The sequence below is a fragment of the Amia ocellicauda genome, chromosome 5 (assembly GCF_036373705.1).
Source record: "Amia ocellicauda isolate fAmiCal2 chromosome 5, fAmiCal2.hap1, whole genome shotgun sequence".
NCBI lineage: Eukaryota > Metazoa > Chordata > Actinopteri > Amiiformes > Amiidae > Amia > Amia ocellicauda.
The window spans coordinates 11,186,710-11,208,462 of NC_089854.1; the positions used below are offsets into that span (position 1 = coordinate 11,186,710).

Consider the following 21,753-nt stretch of genomic DNA (forward strand, 5'->3'; position numbering starts at 1 on the left):
TCACTGTTCAATATATAGCTGGATGAATTTGGTACCATTGCACTTGCAACAGAGAAGTATCTGCAATCATAGGTACTATATATGGAAAGTACCACTCTGTACACTCACACTTTCAGCACAGGTCCCAGTGCCATCATTTATAGGAACTGCCTGTATCAGATAGTGGATTGCATTTGTGTACCTTTGGCCTGCCACACTCACTATCTACACAGCCCATTACCTCTGGAACAATTTATTGCAAAGAAAGAGTTGTCCAGTGACTTTTGGTATTAATGTGTATATCATATATTAAACAGCCATGGTACAGTATTCAAGATGACTTGCTTTAAGCTTTAGCAGATGCAAGTAGACTGTATGACGACAACACTGAGGAAGTCAACTGTTCAACAACTGACACGGATTTACTGAGAGAGCGAAGCAAAATGCAGATGAAGAGATGGGAATGATAAGGACTGCTAGACAAGGTTGAAGATGTTTGTGCTTACAAATAAGCAGCATGGGGTAATCCTAGCATCTCAAATCCTCCTACACAGAACACAATAGAAACTGCATCAAAAGAACACGCTGAGCATCCCGGTGACACGAGACGAATGATGCGAGGGATCACTAATGGACAGCAGATTTATAAATGTGTTAAGAATGGCCTTTGGTTTCATGGCTTCATATTTTATATTGTATATTTATTTTATCTTTCTTCATTCCCAAATCCAAGGCAGTTATTCTGTGTGTAATGGCCAGTTTCAGTAGCCCACAATAAAGGAAATTGTGCAAAAGAATTTCTCATACGGACTGATGCAGGGTCCCTGTTATTTTCTGACATGTTTTCCCTGTGTAAAGGTTAATCAGAACGGGTCCAAAGTCATAGAGCCAGGCAGATATGACGCAGGACAGAGACAGCTTCTGCATTTAATAACGAGTTAAGTAGGATGAATTATTTTGTTCCTATTCTGCTGTGACTGTGGCATTGTGGAGATAGCGCAGTGGAGAGAAACCACTCAAGCAACCCGAATTTCAAGGGCATATTTTCTTTTTTTCTCTCCAGCTGAATTCCTTTTACTTTATGATCCGTCTTACCGACAGTTCAGTTTGCCCTTTTTCCTTGAACCACAAGATAACTGGAAATGCTATAAAATAAATGTACAGTCAAGCCTTTATAAAAAGAAACATGGTTTGTTGGAATTAAGTTGAAGAGCTGAAATTCTAGGCTATATGTTTTGCAGCTTTAAACATAGATGTATAACATTTTTCCTTGTAAGTATTCAGGGGAGTCATTAATGCCCCAGTTCAGCCCCATAATACCCTGAGAAATAGACTGATAGTCTGCCTTGATCCAGGGAACAGCATCATCAATTATCCCACCACATACTTGACAATGACTTTTATCTAAAAATTGCAGATGGGCTCTCTGGTGATCCTGCTCAATACTTAGGATTGTGTATTTATTTTTATTTCTTACAAGTGCATTCTATAAATCACATGGTTTCTCCCCAGATATGATTATTATATTTCCACTACAAACCTTTCAATTTAAACCTGTAAGGCTACATTTGGTCTATCTCTCAATGTCAGTCTTAAACTATAACTGGGAATACAAGATAGTTGCCAATGTTAAGTGTATTTTCATCTCTGCTCACTATTTACTATTTTGGCAATCCCTTTAGACTCAGAAACTGAGCATGAGACTCCACACAGGTCAGTAAGAACTGATGTAAATGTATGATTCAAGAAATAGTGTATGGTATAAAAGCTATCAAGGCTAAACTGTATTTGTTGTCACAGCAACCAAAAGATGAGAAGATACAGGTGGCGTTCAGGTGATCTTGCGCATTTGATTTGTAGCTGATTCACCCCAGAATTTCACTTGCTCATGTTTCTTTGTTGACAGTGAAGTAACCCTTGGGGGCTGACTTTATCCATCCCATTCAGGATTTTAAACGCCTGAATCAAATCCCTTGGTAAATGTCCTGATTGAAGACTAAAATAATCAATGTCTTTAACTTGTCTGCTTAAGATGATCCCTTGAGAGGCACTCTATCAAGGGCAACAATGTTGGTGACATTTTATGATAAGGTTACCTCTATGGCAGCTAATGAGTTCTCTATTTAATATTAATAGAGGACTAACAACCTTATAAAAGCATTAATAATGTATTTATAAACCTTTATTTAATAATTCTCTTTCAAGAAAGCCACTCAAAAGTCAACCTGTTAAATGTACTGTATTTAATCCATTACAATCAGAGCCAAGATGTTATAGTCACCAGTGTAGGACTATTTTCTAACACAAATGCAGTTAGAGTCTGGAGTCAGGAAACAAAGGGTTTTATTTCAAAGGTTGTTGGAGAGCCAGGATTACACACAAAGAGCAGGCCTCGCGTATGCCAAATTAACTTGTGAGTTAAGACCATGATTTGACAGATATTTATACATACAATTTCAGCAGGTTTAGTGAACAACAATACCATAAATGGAACTGTGCAGACCAAGCAGTATTGGACAGACAAGATGATTTAATTCATTGTGACTTCTGCATTTTGTGTACAGGCTCAAAAAGGCACACAAAGTCTCAGACAAAGGGCACATTGTACCTGACACTGGAGTTTCGTTGCATTTCCAGGCGTAAGTAAATGTCATTCAGCTAAAAATATAAGAGAGGTTATCATGAGTAATTGGGTTTACACATATTTTGGGTAACCTGTCTGTCTGGTTTTGAATTTACCTATGGCGGGTGATTTCCACTTAAACAAACCTCAGAAGATTAAAATATCAATAGCATTATACAAACTGTAAAAACAAGTAGTAATCAAGAACAATGAGAAATCAGAAAATTCTAAATAGGATAACAAAGGTGAGGTTTTGATGCTCAATTACATCATCTTCAGATCATAGCTACAGTATTTACATATTATAACAGACAAATTACATTAAGGTTACATGAATAGTGGTTATTTTATACATTGTTCTTCATCATCGATTAATATTATATTTATATATATATATATATATATATAGAATTGTGTATCAACTGCTAGAGAAATCACTTTAAGTACTACTACAATGTCCTTGTTGTCATGACCAAAGGTTGCACACAGTAATCTACACAAGGTCCGAGTAGTGTATTGTATAATTGAAAGATTATCTCCCTTGAATATATACACTTAACATTTTATCCAAGTATTTTAAAATCTCTAACAACAATGGGGATCACAGAACTATAGGAAGCAGTGCATGAGGAATGGGGTTTTACTTTGGAGAGAGAGTGTTAGGGATATAGGTGCAAAGGTTCGCATCCTCAGTGGAAACAGGAGTAGTTGTCTTTTTTTTGCAGTAGCCTGTCTGTGGAGTTAAAACTGTAGTGTGTGCTCACCGTAAGCTTTCAGGCTGTAAGCAGAAAGAGCTGTTCAATTTGTGTGTTTTAAGACTGTGGTTTTGTGAAGTATTTGCAAGTCAAATGCTGCTCTTCAGTGATTCTTGGGCAACATCTTTATACATAAAGTATTGCGCACAAAAAAGGAAAACTTTGCATGGAGGCTTTGATTATTCAATATGGATAGAAAGAACAAATGACTCCTACGAAGCATCCTTTCAATCTAACACAGCAGTGACTACCTGCCTTCCTGATTGCATTAAAAATTAGTTCACTCTCCAACAAAATCAAGAACAGATTGTTTGGCAATAAATATTTTTCAGACAATGTAGAATTGTTCAGTCTAAAATATCATATATTTGAATGTAGTACTGGTAGGTGCCTGTCTTTTAATTTATAGTTTGCCTATAAATGGAAATTATTAAGTACAGTAACCCATGTGTTTTCAACATCATTAAACGATATTCACATTAAGTGACTATACAGGGGTTAACTTCATAATCATTGTGTTTTAGTAAAAACATTCTTTATTCATATTATTAGGAAGTGCTGTGAACTGTGAACGGACAAACTTTGAAAACAAATTATATGTTTAAAGCACATAAGGTATGTGAAGTGTTTTCTACATGAAGCTTTGCAGACTCTCTTCTGTTTGCTGTGGAAGTGGGTGGAAACAAGGTGCATCAGTGGGTGGGGCTGAACTGTCACTCCAAATCTGTTTGACCAATAGGCCACCCAATCCTCGAGATTCCTGCCTCGCTGACCTTGGGATCTCTGGAACTGCTCTCACCTGGTTCTCCTCCTACCTCAGCGATCGGACCTACCAAGTGACATGGCGAGGTTCCTCATCCACCCCCCAACCTCTCCTCACAGGCGTTCCCCAAGGCTCCGTCCTGGGCCCACTCCTGTTCTCTCTTTACACTCGCTCCCTGGGTCCCCTCATCGCATCCCATGGTTTCTACTACCACTTCTACACAGATGATGCCCAGATCTTCCTGTCTTTTCCCTCTTCTGACCCTCTCATCCCCTCTCGCATCTCTTCCTGTTTGTCTGCTATCTCCGCCTGGATGCACTCACACCACCTCAAGCTCAATTCTCTCCTTCTTCCTCCGCTAAGAACCTAGGCGTCACCCTCGATCCTGCGCTCTCCTACACTCAGCACATCACCACGCTGACACGCACCTGCAGATTCTTCCTGAGCAACATACGCCGAATCCGTCCCTTCCTCACCGACTACTCGACATCCAGTCCCTGGTCCTCTCCCGCCTGGACTACTGCAACTCCCTCCTGGCCGGCCTGCCTGCAACTACTACCCGCCGCTCCAGCTCATCCAGAACTCTGCTGCTCGTCTGGTATTCTCTCGATTCACACACGCTACTCCACTGCTCCGCTCCCTCCACTGGCTCCCAATAGCGGCACGCATTCAGTTCAAGACACTGACCCTCACCTACCGCTGTCTTGACCACACTGCACCAAGATACCTTCAGTCACTCATCTCCCCATACATCCCCTCCACACCACTGCGCTCCTCCAGTGCCAGACAACTAACTGCCTCCTCTCCACTCTCCTTCCTCCAGAGACACTCCTTCTCATCCCTGGCCCCTAAGTGGTGGAATGACCTGCCCACCGAAGTCAAAACAGCAGAGTCCTTGACCTCATTCCGGCGCTTACTCAAGACGCATCTTTTCAGACAGTACTTGTAATATTTGTCCTTTACTCTCCTGTAAGATTCCACTTGTGTCACCTGTAAGACAGTGTTTTATCATACTACTTGCCTTGTGTTACTAGTACTCATATTGTTATTTTGATTTCCCCTATGCTCCCCTTCCCTTGGCCCTTGACTGTGACCTAACATCTTGTCTGCACTCGGCTTTTACTATCCAGGATGTAAGACCTAATTTTTTGTATTCGCTTGTGTAAATTGCAATTTGTAAAATGTATCATGCTTTGAATTGCACTGTATTGTGTAAATTTGAATTTGTTATTGCCTGGTCTTGGTTATTAAAATAAATACACATATAGGCTACATAAAATCACCTTCACAACACGATTGAAATGTAGACTATCAATTTTTCCCCTCGATAGCATCACATAAAATGCGAGAAATTGAGACTATAAGAGACAAAACTAAGACCAGAAAGGCTAAAGCAATATGGGTTTCTGGAGGCACCGAGCCGCAGGGTTAAAACATGCAGTGTGCGGCCCCTGGGAGCTGAGAGAAATAAGGCTGAAGCGAGTGTATTGCGGCTTCTGGAGGCAGCACCTAGTTTCCATACAGAGCACAATACAGGCTACATGAGCCTGTCCTCATTTTATTACATTGTCTTAAATACACTACATATACAAACATAAATAAATACACAATGTATAAATAAATACATGTATAAATAAAGGCTCCTTCCAGACATCACGTTTAAAATGTAGCTTATCCAATAGCCTCTCCATGGGATCAAATGAAAGGCGACAAATGCAGCGCTGTATAATGGAACTGAGAGAATCAGGCTAAAGCCAGTGAATAGCGGCACCTGGAAGCTGCGAGATGTAAGGGTTAAACAAGGGCATGTCGGCTTCTGGAGGCGCGGAGCAGGAGCTAAAGCAATGGGGGGCTGTATCGGGAAGGCTCAATGCATATGCCTTTGTTTCCGGGAGCTACAGGGGCGGCCCCCACTCGCCTGACTGTATTAAATGTACTTCTGCACGGCGCTTGCATGCGTGTGGACACACTTTAAACACGCCTCCCTTTAAACCCCGCCCACGTGTTAGCGGGGCGTCGCAAGGGGGTAGGCATCCTAGGGAATCGCCTGGGGCCCCGGGCTGATGGGGGCCCCCAAATGGGAACCCCCCCCACCCCCGCTTAACCATCAGGATTTATTTTGCCTGGGGCCCCCACAGACCCTAGAATCGCCTCTGCATGTTAGAAATGTGCCAAAATGTGCGTAATCGCGAAAACAAGAAGTGAAAGCAAAGATGTGTGTAACGGAACCAGAGGTTGGAAAACCGCGGGCCACTGGAATTGAACGTTATCGTTGAAAATATTTCACAAACAATTTTTTTTTTTTCAACTCTTATGTTTTGGTCTCAATATTACTATTTTGGTTCCAATACTGATAATGTTTGCTTTAGAATATTGGCACAAATAAAACGCCATATATTTAGGCCCCACACTCTGATGCCATATTACTGTTAGATTTATGTGTCGAATTCCAGCATTAGCGTTACGCGTCTGCTGTTCTTTGTGTTTTTCAAGCTGCAGTGTGTTTTCCTAAACAGATTCAAAGCCAATGGCATCTTATTTTGAAAGTCCACAACAGATCGCAAGTCTTGGAAAATACTAAAACATGTTAAAACTTGCAAGGGACAGCTTGCAGCCTAAGACACCGTATCTGTAACTTATATCTAGGCCATCTGTCTGGCCATCTCTTAGCTGTGGCTTTAAGAATTACTAAAGTAATCCGTCATAAAACATGCAAACAGACTTCTTCTGAATTTTATACGTCCTGCTCCAATCGTGCTTCCCGGGTACCCTAATGTTGCGTGGCATTAACGTGGGAGTTGGTTAACAGGGCAAATGTATGTAGGCTGTATGTATATGGGTAAGCTGATGATGTTATATATGTAAATATATTTAATCAGCCTTTATGCAATGCGGAAAATAGGCCTCCCCAATATATTTCCACTTGCTTCGATGTGCTGCGTCTCTGATCCAGGTCACGGCAGCAAATCTTCTGATTTCATCTTCACATCTTGCATGTGGTCTTTTTCTAGGTCTCATGTATAAAGGAAAATAATACTTCATTCGCGACCCGTTTAAAACGTTTGAAAACTGGAAAGAACAACATTTTGAAAGCACTACATAGGATGAGAGTAGAGTGTCACACGATCTTGACATTTGAAAAGGCTTCATGCCTGCGCCAGGGAATACATTAACCCATGACTGTCAGTATTGGAAGGAGATTTTAAATGTCATGGCTCAGGGATACTGGAAAGAGAAAAACGAAGTCCAAAGCCCAGTAGCGCGCATTTATGCAGTTGATTGCACATTTCAATGAGGTTACGCCATGTCCTTATCCTTTACAGAGTTTAGTATTGAAGCAAATAGTTATGGGATTCTTTGTATTTGATATAAACGTATGAGGGCTAAAAATGAATGTGTCCTTGAATTGTGTTAGCAGTATAGCTTATACTATTAAGGCAATTATTTCTAAACCGTCCAAATAACAGGAATGTTTTTTATAATAATAACTTCGCATTGTTTATTATATTATTCTATAGCTAAATCTACGTTCAGTTGAAAGGGAATTGTGCACATGCGCAGTAACCTTCAATAAGTTTTCCAAAAAGTGTTCAAGTGATATACTTTTTTTTTTAGTTTAATTGGCAATTTCTAAGTACTGTTTTCGTGAGGAAACAAAAACATTCTGAATACATTTTTCGAAAAGTGTGTCTACAAGGCTTTTGAATGATATCGGAATTCGTATGTTCATTGCTTTCTTCAATCGTGTTAATATTGACTACATAATAAGTGTTTCAACTTTGTAATCGAGAGCTTGGTTATAATGAAAACCACAATTCACTTTCTCTACCCGCTCTGCCAACATCAGAGCCCCGTGACCCCGAAATGGGATATTATTGTATTTCAGCTGTTTATATATATTCTATTTATTGTATATTCTATTTATTTTAGCCAATGAGTTCTTGTGAGACGCTTCTGCCCCCCAAAGAGCATATTTGGCACTAGGTCACTTTAATAAAAGTTACAAACTAGAGCAGCCAAAGCCTAATTGTCACAAACTTCGTTTCTCAATTAAATGTTGCTAATATGTGTTTGTACCATATAGCAGACCTCCCACAGCAGTAATAGTATATGGGACACTAAAATACTCTTCTAAAAATGAATCGCCGCACATATAGTTCCAAAACCCCATAGCGGCCCTTTAAAAAACAATACCATTAAGAATTTGTTTTCTGTAATCGACACCTCGTCAATCATATCTTCCTTAATAACCATTATACTATGTCGATAGGCTGTAGGCTATTTTAGATAATCCTGTGAACTGGGCTGTTGAAGCTTTACCGTGGGGAGACACTGGTGGAAGCTGAAACGTGCCCAGCCGCACAAGAAAATCCACTGTCGACTCCTACGCTGGTCTGGCATGAACACAAAAAGAAACAAAATCAAAAAGCGCTGGAATCTGCCAGCTGAGTTTCTCTTTATTCTTATATCCATATTCCCCATAGTCCCATAGTGTATACAACAATTGAACTTGACAATAGTTTCGTTTGACCTAGTGAGGAGTGAGATTCTATTCTGTGTTTCGGGCTAATTTCGGTGGTTTAGGATTATTTGATCATTTTTTCTTTGGAAAAATAGGTGATCATGCTTAAACGTGCCTTGTGGCACCATTTGTACTTTTTAATTAATCAATTTGTTAATTTGTGTATTTATACGGGAAAATAATAGTGTTACAGTTGAAGAAGCAATTTCCTAAAAGCGCTTAATCCTCTCCATTGCCTTATTCTGGCTGAACGCAAGCAGTTTCACAATAGTGGAGAGTGCTGATCATATCCCTATTCTGTAAATCCAGACATTAGTCCTGTTTCAGTTGATTTGAGGGATTGTCGCAAGGAACAAAACTGCGATCGCATCATTTATAGAGGATTTACATGTTTTACTTCAAACATTGTTTTTATATTTATGCACATTAACTGGTGCGCAACTGTTCTCCCCATTCCCAGTACTTTGCCTGTAAAAAATGAAAATAGGTCGTGTTTGGTGTTGACAGTCTTCTGTTCACCATTGGCCTTCTGCGTTTCAGGACCAGGGACAGCGACCGCGTCTTTCCATGGAGCGACAGCCGTGGACACTACATACAACTTTTGATGTACAACTTGCATATAATCACTACAGTAAGCTTACATATGTATAACTTAGGCATATAATACGTTCATTTGACATCAAATAATACACTGTTTTCTTTTCACAAAAGAGTAATTATTCAATGGTGATGTTGAATATTAAAACCACATTTCCACTTCACCTATGAAATAGCGAGGTTTCAGTTCTAATATGTAGGTTATCCGTTTCACAGCATATGCTTTCATTATAACAGTGACAGTGGAGTACAGGACATAGTAGCTTTCACTGTGTTCTGTACATTTTTCCTAAACCACTACACTATTTTTATTACTTCCCTATTAGCATTCTGGACAGAAAGCGCTCGAATCACCATTTTGTAACACACCAGCTTTGAAGATCTGAGGTGCGCAGTTAAACCACACAATCCAGACTGTGCATTGTGAACAGAAGATGGATGGCAGCTCTCCAGCCTTTTGCAGCACGCTCAACAGATCCTCTTTCTCCTTCCTTCATCTGACGAGGGTTCAAGTTGTGACACAAGACAAATGTCCCTCTCTTTGTTCTCGCCTGAAACACGGCCACGCCACAGAACAGATGAAGAAGTGTCCAGAATATGAATCACACGGCAAGCGCGCACACAGAAATGGAGACAAGGGGCGCACGAAACATTTTAGGATGTGCACGAGGCGTGGATAGTGAGATTTTGCCAAAATGTCAAGCTTTTACGGAAAGGAAATCAAACTAAACTGTGTCTTTCGAAGAAAACAGGTAGCATTAGCCTTTATGAGAAACGCCATATGGGCAAGTCGTTTTTGGGAACTTGTGCGCAATGTTGTCCATCTGTTTTAAATGCATAGTTTATAGTTTATATACTATGTTTAAACTGTGTTGTCATTATTCGTATACCTATCCCCAGCTGTAACAGACTGTTCTCTCTGTTGAGACGGGGCTGGTGGCGCCTGAGCGGGGGCTGCTGACGCGGGTCTCGGCTCTGTGTTTGTGTCTGTTTGGGTTGCGATTGGGCGAGGGGGGGAAGCGTGCCAGGCAGCTGCGCGCCGTGGGCGGGAATTGGGATGTTTATAAACCTCGGTGCGCGGCCGTGGGCGGGAATACGAGCCTCGGCGAAGTGGAGACGGCGAGGGGCGAGAGAGACCAGAGAGGACGCAGCGGCGGCGGCGGCGGCGGCGGCGGCTGTGGCTGTGGCTCACCGGAGCTCGTAGGAGGAGGCGCGGCTTCCCCTGCTCCCTCCATCCCAGCACCTGTATGGACGACCACCTCAGCCTCCTTCACTCGCCTCCTCCTTCCACGACCAAGCACGGGAAGAACAGCACCAACAACATCGTTAACCCCGGCTACACCGACACCGAGCAGGACATCATGACAGTGGTGGCCTGTGACAATATGCTGGAGGAGACCGCGGCCCTGCCTGGCCACCACTCTCTGGACCGCTACGAGCCCGACCACGAGTGCTGCGAGCGGGTGGTCATCAACATCTCCGGGCTGCGCTTCGAGACGCAGCTCAAAACTCTGTCCCAGTTCCCGGAGACTTTGCTGGGCGACCCCAAAAAGAGGATGCGCTACTTCGACCCGCTGAGGAACGAGTACTTCTTCGATAGGAACCGTCCCAGTTTTGATGCTATCCTCTACTACTACCAGTCTGGGGGGCGTATCAGGAGACCGGTCAACGTGCCCATTGACATTTTCTCCGAGGAGATCCGGTTTTATGAACTCGGAGAGGAGGCGATGGAGAAATTCCGTGAAGACGAGGGCTTTATCAAAGAGGAGGAACGCCCTTTACCCGCCAATGAATTCCAGAGGCAGGTGTGGCTGCTGTTTGAGTACCCGGAGAGCTCAGGACCCGCTCGGGGTATCGCCATCGTGTCAGTGCTGGTCATTTTGATCTCCATCGTTATCTTCTGCCTGGAAACTTTGCCCGAATTCCGGGATGACAAAGACTACTCCGCCAGCCTCCTAATACCTGTTATAAACGGCACGACCCCTTACCTGTCCAGTACTTTTACGGACCCTTTCTTCGTTGTGGAGACGCTGTGCATCATCTGGTTCTCTTTTGAGCTGCTGGTGCGGTTCTTCGCCTGCCCGAGCAAGGCCACCTTCTCCAAAAACATCATGAACATCATTGACATTGTGGCGATAATTCCTTACTTCATCACGCTGGGGACTGAGCTGGCGGAGAGACAAGGCAACGGGCAACAGGCGATGTCCCTGGCCATCCTGCGAGTGATCCGGCTCGTCCGGGTGTTCCGCATTTTCAAGCTCTCTCGGCACTCGAAGGGGCTCCAGATTTTGGGACAGACACTGAAAGCCAGTATGAGGGAACTGGGGCTGCTGATCTTCTTTCTGTTCATCGGGGTCATCCTCTTCTCCAGTGCGGTGTACTTCGCGGAAGCAGACGACCCCACGTCCAGCTTCAGCAGCATCCCCGACGCGTTCTGGTGGGCTGTGGTCACAATGACAACAGTGGGCTACGGAGACATGCACCCTGTTACAATCGGGGGGAAAATCGTCGGGTCCCTGTGTGCTATTGCCGGCGTGTTAACCATTGCCTTGCCAGTGCCGGTCATCGTGTCGAATTTTAACTACTTCTACCACCGGGAGACTGAAGGGGAAGAGCAGGCTCAATACCTGCACGTTGGCAGCTGTCAACACTTGTCGTCCACCGAGGAGCTGAAAAAGACACGCAGTTCCTCCTCTCTCAGCAAATCGGAATATATGGTCATAGAGGAAGGGATCAACAGTGCTTTCAAGCAGCCCAACTTCAAAAGTACCAACTGTACCCCAAACAACCACAACTGCGTGAATATCAAAAAGATTTTCACTGATGTGTAAACGAAAGAGTGATATAATTCCAATTACTTCTACTTCTACGACTAAATACTAATACTACTACTGTCGTGACGTGTCAGTGCAAGTCTGTCGTGTGGAGGCAACGCCATAGGTATCAATGTGTCCTGTTCAGTCAGTGAGTCTCTAAGTCCATTCGCTATATAGGAGACGCACTCGAGTTATTTGCTAGTTCACCACCAGTTCCACGTCTCGCTTTACATTTAAATTCACTTTTGCCAACAGGCAGCTCACGTTTTGTTTTCGTTGATGAAATTATATGTATGCTTCTAATGTTAATTCTAACCGTAACGTGGCATTTACTTAGTTCGTGAAAAAATGTATTTGTAAAATAATAACAATAATACTAATAACAATGCAACAGATTAAGAGGTGCGAGAAACTTACTCTTAAGTAGTACATTTTTGCTGACAAATCATACATGTGACGTAAGTGTTTTGTATATATATATATATATATATATATATATATATATATATATTAAAAAAAAATCACGTTGTACTAAAATTATTTTTAAACAACGACAAAAGATAGCTACATAGCCAACTGCCTTGGGAAAAACAAATACCTTATAATAGCCCTCTATTATATAAACTCACTTGAAAAGACAAGCAGTCTCACTGATCGCCAAAAGAACAAAAAAAGCAAGTTTTTCAATCGAAAGCGGTTTCATTTTATTTTTATATTCAGTTTTTCAGTATATTTTATTCCAGTTGCCTCTTTAATGTAATCACTACTAAGTGTTTATAGATATATCCCACTATTTTATGCTTTTATTAAAATAGACATAAACAAGTGCGAACTACGTAAGGAGCAAGGAGGAATGTCATTTCAGAGTGCTGTCATTGTAGGTGCCAGACTTTGAAAAATGGGGAAAAGAAACGCACACGCCTTCTAGCGGATGCGCTCAGTCCGCCGACAGAGATGCAGTCTCCATAGCAACTGCAGTTTCCTGGGTAACCCCCGTTAATGTTGCCATGACATCTCTTTCTGTTTCCACAGTAACCTTTCCAGATGGTTCTGAAGCCTGCAAAATTGAAGGAGAGAAAACCGCTGAATAGATAAAACGCAGAATTTTAATCCCAATAGGACACTCAACTATGCCGTGGAACAAAAATAAGTGAATTAAATATATCATATTACCAAAATAAATAAAAATCACAACAATCCTTAAAAAAAACCCAACCTGATTCTTTATAATATCCCGAAATAGAGTTCAAAGGAGGTTTAAACATGGAACTCCACAAAGTGTTGATGCCATACTTCTTTAACCGAGCCACATGAAGTATAAAAAGCATAAAGGGATTGGGACACTACATTTTTTAGGATTACATTCAAATAATCCCCGATGGAGTTGGGGGAAATCATTATTAGAAAAAAGTAAAGAAATCTCATGGAGCTACGGACACACACACAAAAGACAACCACGAACACAAAGCTTTGCCCAAATACAAGGGAGAGGAAAAGGACCGAAAACATGTGAGTGCGGGAATCCAGCGGATGCGTGCTTTACGTCGCGCCTTCACAAGGGGATGCTGTACTCCGCCGAATAGCAGAGGTGGGTGAGCTGTTGCATGGATGTGGCTCTTTTCATTGGCAAGCTTTAAGCGAGTATGACAGCTGAGCTCAGACTGCTGCTTGCATCATCTCCAATCAATTAGTGTCACTCATCTTGTCTCTTTCGTATTGCTGTTGTTTTTCAAACCAAGGCCGATGTTTGGATTTCGAAACGAGAGCCAAGAAGGCTGTGGATAGCACGTTTATGTCTTCTCACTTTGGGCTCGAAACGACTATAATTAGCTCCTCTTGGCAGCTTGTGCTCACATTGATCTCGGGTGGGGGGTTGGGGGGGTTGGGTGGCTTGGTGTGGGCAACAGGGAGAGAGATGACTGCCCGCCACATTTAACGATCAAACACAATGAATGTGTTTCAGTCCCAGTGCGCTAGGGAAGATGGATTCATTCCCTGGTCTGATTTGGAGGATGTAAGCTGGTTTCCCTTGGATTCTCATCTTCCTTCCGACCATATCCTCAGTCTAATAATAGCCGCAAACGGCGGGAGGCGCAGGGTTTATGCGTTTCTGATTCATTCATTTATTTATTAATGATTAATTTATTTATTTATTATACATTTATTATCGTCGCGTATCGTAATCGTATGACCTGCACAAGATCAAGCTGTGATGCGTTTGTGTCTCCTTCGTTTTAATTAGTTGTTTTGTTGTATTTACAACGTGTTTTATTACTTATTTTCATACATTTTATACATTTATTTTCAAGTTAATTTAATTCTGGCAGAGCTTTCGTTAATATCAGTTATGTATCTGGCTGTTTTTATTAGGCTTTTTATATTGAATCTGAATGTTTCGAAGGAAAATCGTTTTATTTAGTGTGTGCAAATGCATTTTTATAAATATTGGGCTTTTCAGAGACTTTACCACAACAGAACACATTCTGAAAATAAGTTTTACATCATGTTTATGTTAGCTAATCAAGACCAGAATTGTTAGTTGTGTGTTGAAAGAATTCAGAATGAGCTACAGCTCCATGGCTGGGTAGCTTGTTCCAGACCCCAGCGACACTTTGACAAATAAGTGTCTCTTGAAGTGTCCCTCAATCTGAACTCCATGTGGGATCTCTGGTCCTTATTTCATTAAGGACACACCATGGACATACTGAATGGTGACACTGACCCATTCTCTGATTGGTACTGTCACTGTGGGTATCCATTTATATGCATACCACAGTGCACAGTTGCTCCAATAGGCCATTCATGTTTATAAGCAACTTGTATAGGCTGCTTAAATGTACAGTAGATTGAAGCCAAAGGAAATACAGCAGTGCCCGAGTAACTCTTCTCAATATAGAACATGTGCATGCAGAGAGAAAGATCTTGGCATGGAGCTAAGTATAGATTGGTGTCAGTTGAATCTTAAGAGAGCTTTGTTCTCCTTTTTTTTCTTTTTTCTCTGCACATTATTTGAAGGTTAATGTTTTCAAGGTCCTTCATTGTCTTTTCGGTTTTGATTGACCCATTGCATCCAGAGTAGACAGTCACTTTCCATGTATTATTGTGTTAGTCCAGGGGTCTCCAGCCCTGGTCCCGGAAAACCCAAATCCATGGCGTTTCATCAGGTCAGCTTGACTTCATCAATTTATCAAAGACTCGGGATCATTTCATTTTGATCATTTAGTGGAGGTTTTGGTAAAGTGACTAATTTCAAGATTATTTGGAGAACCTGAACACACTTCAGCCCCTCAGCACTGCAGTCCCCCAAAACTGCACAGATGACTGTTTTTATTGATCAGTACATGTTCCTAGTCTTTAGAAATTGGTGCTTTAAGTGACCTATAAAACAAACTGATTTGGGGTGTCCTTCTGCTCAGGGTTGGAGACCATTGTAGTAGATAGATAACAAAGTTTGGAGACTCACCTAGAATGTGACCATTTAAGAAGAGAAATGAACAGGCAAGGTACTGAGGAGAGGTATCATGCTGATTCATGATTGATTACTCTGTATATGGTTCAGAAACCTTTTTGCTTTTGAAGTCCTGCCCGTTTGGACCACATATAGTTACTCTACCTATTATATATTAACCTGATCAGAGCGATCTCCTACCCTGATCCTGCAGAGCCCCGATCCAGCAGGGTGTATAAGTCACCTTTAAATCCTCAATTCAAAGACATTTAATATTGTGTTTTGGTAAATTTATTTCCAGATCAGTTAGACCAAATTCCTGAATACCCTGTTCTGTTTTCTGTTGTATTCATTGCACAAGGGACTTAGGGCACTTAATTGAGCAATTCCTAACACAGGTTCCCAGTCTTTAGAAACTGGTGACTCAGGGTGATCCATTAATCGAATTGGAGATTGGGCTCTGCAGGTCTAGGGTTGGAAACCACCAGTTTATACTGTGCGTCACAGATCAAATGCAATGGAATAGGTACTAGGGTAGCACCTGGCTTTCCAAACAATTTCACTGACTGGACCACAGATTTCATACAATAAGACTTTTAGAAACAAGAGCCAGTTTAATCTTGGCTAACGACCAGGAGCTGAATTGAGAGCACCTGTGACCCAAGGCCAATCTATTTTCTTTCTGACAGATTTAATTTAGGTTCCACTGCAGTAAATTTACCCTTTTATGTACAACGGTGCTAAACCAACAGAACAAGTGGAGGTGAACAGAATATCAACAACCTTAAATACCTGTTTTGGCAGGACTGCCTCACTCCCCCCCCCCCCAACAGATAAAGGCAGACAATAATCTGGCAAGTCTGTAAGCGTATTTCAAAGGATAGGAAAAGGTGAGAGGAGGTTCTGTGTTCTTCAGTCCTTATCAGTGCTTTATTTAGAATATATTGTGTTTCAATTCAGATAAAGATTTATTTAGATAGATAGTCAGTATGGGGCAATGGTTTTCTTTACAGAGTGTCAACTAGTCCGAAGTAAGATGTCAGTTCTGTTTTAATACAAATCCATTCACAAGTGTCAACACATTCTGTCCCGCTGAATAGAAACAACTTGAAAACATTAATCGCTTAGAGGAGATGATTTGGGATGAAAAGGCAAGGCTTCCATTTTGCTCAGGTCTCCATCTTGGTTGGCGACTGAAAATACAATAATTATTCATTAAGTAAAGTATCATTATCTCTAGGATTCAGTGAGTTACACTGGTCCGAGAAGAGACTTCCAAGCAGTCACCAAATCCTGTCAGTCTTTTCTAATGAGCCGATAAGATTGTTTGTAACAATTTGATGCTTGCTGTTGCCACGGGGCTTAAAAACATGAAGCAGTACGCGCTTGGTGGCTGGCTAATCTGATTACAGATGCCCACGCATTATTTTAGTGGATGTATTTCAGGCAGTGATCTTTCTCTCTCCATCTCTCTCTTTCTCTATCTCTCTCTGTGCTGTGCTGGCCTGTCTTGCTCACTTCCAATCGCGTTCTCTGCCAATCATGCAGTCTAAAGGATAATGTATCCTGCTTGAAATGACAATATCACTAACTACAGAGCTCCTGATTCAAACAAACACATTGCCAAGAATGCATTGCATGCTAAATACTAATAATGATAATAACAATTATAATAATCATAATAATCATAATAATTGAAACATAATACTTTTATAAGTTTTGAAAGATACATATCTCTGCAGTTTGAGCTTTTTATTAGAGTGGTTATACAAATCCATTACTTATTTACGTTTGCACTCTGTCTAGATTTTGTCTGTCTGCTATTAGCCTATTATTAGAGCTACTACCACTAGTATCACTACTATACTGATATACAGGACAAGGATAGTTAGTGTGACTAGTTGAGCTGGATGAACAGAAGTGAAGCCAAGAATGAGTGAGATTGAAGCACTAGTTTCTTCAGATATTCCACTTTATATTCCATTTTATAGATTGCTGTTGCTGTAGTGGATATTACATAATAAACAAATAAACAAACAAATACATACATAAAAAAGAGAGAGAAATAGAAAACAATATCTTAAGGACACCATACAAATAATACGAATAATCTGTTGACAATGCTTTATCATGTAGACCGCAATTTCAGAAACCAACAGTACATGATTGTATGTAATTTATTTTCTTAATTGTAAATATCATCAAAAGTAAATCCCAAAAACTTTAACAAAAGTGCAGTCTGTGGGATGGATTGTTTGTTCTTATATTGTTGCATCATTTAATCTTCTAGAAGAGACAGCATTTTGGAATTAATATAACCAGAATTACAAATTGTGTAATTCAATAACCATATTCATAGTAGTGGTGGTAGTAGTATAACTAGTAGTAGTAGTAGTAGTAGTAGTAGTATTTGAAAGTCACCCTGATTGCCAATTATCTCTTTGTATAATAAATTGTAAATTAAGATATTAAGATATTATTAGTTCCTTTTGTTGTAAATTGATTTCAGCATAATAGCATAATCACCTTCAGGTGACATTGGTTTTGAAAAGTAATGGAAACATTGCTGCCCTCTAGTGAGAGGAGAGAGAAGTGTTTTGACTGATGGTGTCAATTAGAATTACAAGTGTGAACTTGAGGGAGCAGCTTCAAAGGAAAATGGTTTAATAAAAGACTTTTCAGTTGAGCACTTCATAATATTATACAGTATGGCTTTTTTGGTGTCTATGGGGCATCCTTTCCATTTAGTTGAGGAAGAAATACATTTGTATATACTTTTTAAAGTCGGTTAATAGCACACTATTATTATTATTTACAGTTTTATTGTTATTTGTAGCCATAGTATACTTATGGATTCTCCTAACAGATTCAGTGCAAGAAGATAGTACACAGGCAGGATCAAAGAAGTCGTCATAATTCACTGAACCAATCTATAGCCTTACTAGCAGTAAATTATTAAATGAATTGGATTCTCTACTCACAACTGTACATGTCAGCTCTGTGTTCCTACAGCAGCTTTTCACAGCATTGTCAGTGTGACACCAAAGCCTGATCTTTTAAGTGATCACACTTCTCTTTATACAAAAACTGTCCCCAGAGAGAGACATTAAAGAAGAGATTCATTGGGTTTAAAATTATTGATCTGAACCTATTTGTGTATGTATGTACTTATGCACTTATTTATTTACACATGCATACATTTAAAAAAAACATTAATTCATTCAAGTGGTCTTCCCTATTCTCCACTCAAGTTGAAAGTGCCTCTTTGATGCCGAGTCCCAATGGAGTTCGTTATAGGAAACAGTTTGTCTTCACGAGTATCGGTCTGTTAATGTAAGCGGGACACACTCAGTCAATTTGTTGTCGTATTGTTTTAATCAAACTAATGTAGACCTCCAGTTCCAAAACCAGGCCTGCTCTTATGAAAATTATTATAAGAGCCCATTTATCCAATGTGGAAAACTGCCCCTAATGTTTTGATGAAAGCATTGTCTGGATTGGGGACTGCAGTAGAAAAGAAAGAGCAAAGCAAACGATTTCAGAACGAATGAGGATGTACAACTTTCAATTTCAATTAATCATTTTAAAAAGTTTTATACTGGACTTTCAATGGAGAATAGATCTGATTGGAGCACAGAGATTGGCGATCATGTTTATACTATAGCAGTCTGTTCCTGGTATTGCTAGTGATATCTTGTTGAATATACCTCTATAAGTCTTTGTTCTGTATTATATATACTTTTTGTTCCAGGGTTTATATTTAGTATGCCCTTTTATATATTAACTGATATGAATTTCTTCCTAAATCTGATAACAAATGAAGAGGGGGTTTAAAAGTGTTTCAAGGTTAAATTATACGCATCATTAATTTAATCAGGAGTGGAAAAAGACTCAACTGTAGGTACTGTATGTGTCTTAGTTAATGAACTTGCGAGTGTGCAGTCTTCCAGAGCATAAAGTAGATGCTTTGACAGTCTGAATGAAATTGGCCTTTTTGCATGAGTGGCAAAGTGCTGTGCTCTTCTAAATCCTTTGCTCTCTCTCCCTGGTTCCCCTAGAAACGTTCCCCTTGCCCTGCTTGTACTGTATCGGAGATCATGGACTGTTTTGCAGAGCCCTGCACTGAGCAGGCAACTATACTCACCCCCAAACTGCACCAACACATTCGAGGTAACATTTCTTGCCACTTTTCTTTTTGTGTCTACCATTTTAATTTCAGCAGTACAGAAGAACTGCCAACTTTTCTATGTTAGAAACAATTAACAGAATGGTGCAGTACATTTTGCGTGAAGGTCTGGTGGGCATTTTCAGTTTATAGGGGATAGAGATGTTTCAGAGGTTAAACAGCAGTGTGCAAAAGCGAAGGTTTGCTGAAAAGACTATATATAGTCTTAAAGGAAGTCATCTTTATTTTATTTTATTTTTTTCGTTTTTATTTTTGGAAGACGTGCCAGGCATTTGTCTGGATCACACTCAAAACCTGCCACTGCAGGAGCAAGATTAAGACCACAGACGGCTTCTCTGACGTTAGCATTCCTGCTCTCCCTTTCACTCTCTCTCTCTCTCCCTGTAACAGAACCAACACAGACTGCAGTGGGTGGAAAACTTGATTAATGGTGAAATTTACATGCAAAATTAACTCACTCATTATGACCTGTAATGACAGATCATTAGAGGAAGGAGTTTTACTCTTGCATAGACTTTGCACGTGCTGAAAACAAAACCAAATAAATATTAATTATAAAATCTGCTGCAGTGTTTAAAGCTCTACTGAACAGCAGTATAATACATATATTAAGCTTTAATGCCCCTATTACCTTTTTAGTATCAGGATTATGCACAGTTTGAGAGTTAACTTTGAATGACTAGGAACTATCAAAGGTCCGATGTCTGACGGTCTTATACACATGCTTCTAGTCTGTGTCAAATGACATCTCCCTCTTTAGCAATTCTCTCTATATATTAGGCTCTAGCTGTACACACTACAGCGTCAGGGTTAAAGTGACATCACACAGACTGCTTGAATGACACCTCAGACATGTGCTGGATCCTGCAGGGCTGCAGGCTGTGTAGGTCTATTTACATCCCCCTCTGCATTACAGCCTAGAAGTAATGCTGAATTGGCTCAGTTTAGCAAATAAATGGTTCAATTAAGTAATTGAGAGTTCAAGTGGAAAAACAAAACAAAACAGAAGACACTGTGGTTCCCCCACTGAACTGGAAGCTACTGAATAAGATCTCTTTGGCCTTCAAACATTTTCAGTTTTCGTCATTCAAAATTAAGTTCCAGAACATGATGACATAAACAAAATGACTTTTATTGTCCTAATAATAACAAGGTCATATTGGTATTTCATATATATTATATTTTTTGAGGTTTAAGAATGTCACATGAATGATTTACATAAAATTATATCCCAGGAACGGTTGGTGCACAAAACAATTATTAATTACTGACTGAGGTGACAGACATTTCCTATCTGAGAACAACTTCAGGTGGGTAGAAGAAGGAAACTGAGTCGGTCAGAGAGACCTCTGAAAAATGTGACAAAGATGCCCCTCCTCTCTCGCCAAGTGAATCAGTTTCCCTCATTTCATCCCACATTGAGCTGATTCGTCAGTATACTCTTGCAGCTGCTCTCCAAATGGGAATCTCCCGTCACACCACACTGAGTGCCATTTTACACTCCTCCCAGAAAACACCAGCTCCATTCGTCAAATAATCATTTTGGGCAGCGCTGCTATAGACATGTACAGTAACTATAAATGCAGTATAGTAGAACACCTGTCAGTTAATATGTGTGTGATGAAACAATCGCACTTTGTTTTCTCTTTACAGTTTCCTAACTCCAGTACAGAGCGTTAAACAGGCAGACTTTGTAATTATATTGATTGGAAATGGTTTGGATATGTTTTGGTTTTATAATGACTTGGGCTTCTGGGATGAGTGAGCTAGTAAGGATCAGACAACCACTCTGGGAGAATTTTTTTTTAATCTTCCTGGGTAGCTAACAGAAGAATCCATTTGCCGAACAACCATTTCTTTCCATACTGCAGACGCTGAAAGCAGACAGCAGACCAAAACAGTCCTCATAGATAAAGTGTGCTCAGTCAGCTGCACTGAACAATGTTGCGCTACAAGCCAAAAAAGACCTGGTCACTCTGGTTGGAAGCCCAGTCAAAGTCAACCATGCATGAGCCCAGATTTGCACCAGCAATTTCTTGATCCTGCACTAGATTGAATGGAAAA

The 21,753-nt window shown here is 40.6% G+C and overlaps 1 protein-coding gene across 1 annotated transcript; it reads left to right on the forward strand.

The window, feature by feature from the left end:
- Positions 1-10,357: 10,357 nt before the first annotated feature.
- LOC136749412 (potassium voltage-gated channel subfamily A member 3) lies at positions 10,358-12,555 on the forward strand. Its single transcript, XM_066703701.1, has one exon. The coding sequence runs from the start codon at positions 10,487-10,489 to the stop codon at positions 12,068-12,070; it is 1,584 nt and encodes a 527-aa protein (XP_066559798.1). The 5' UTR covers positions 10,358-10,486; the 3' UTR covers positions 12,071-12,555.
- The last annotated feature ends 9,198 nt before the right edge of the window (positions 12,556-21,753 follow it).

Bases quoted from the DNA above. Each gene is read 5' to 3' on its own strand.
- LOC136749412 (XM_066703701.1), top strand. From the start codon at position 10,487: ATGGACGACCACCTCAGCCTCCTTCACTCGCCTCCTCCTTCCACGACC.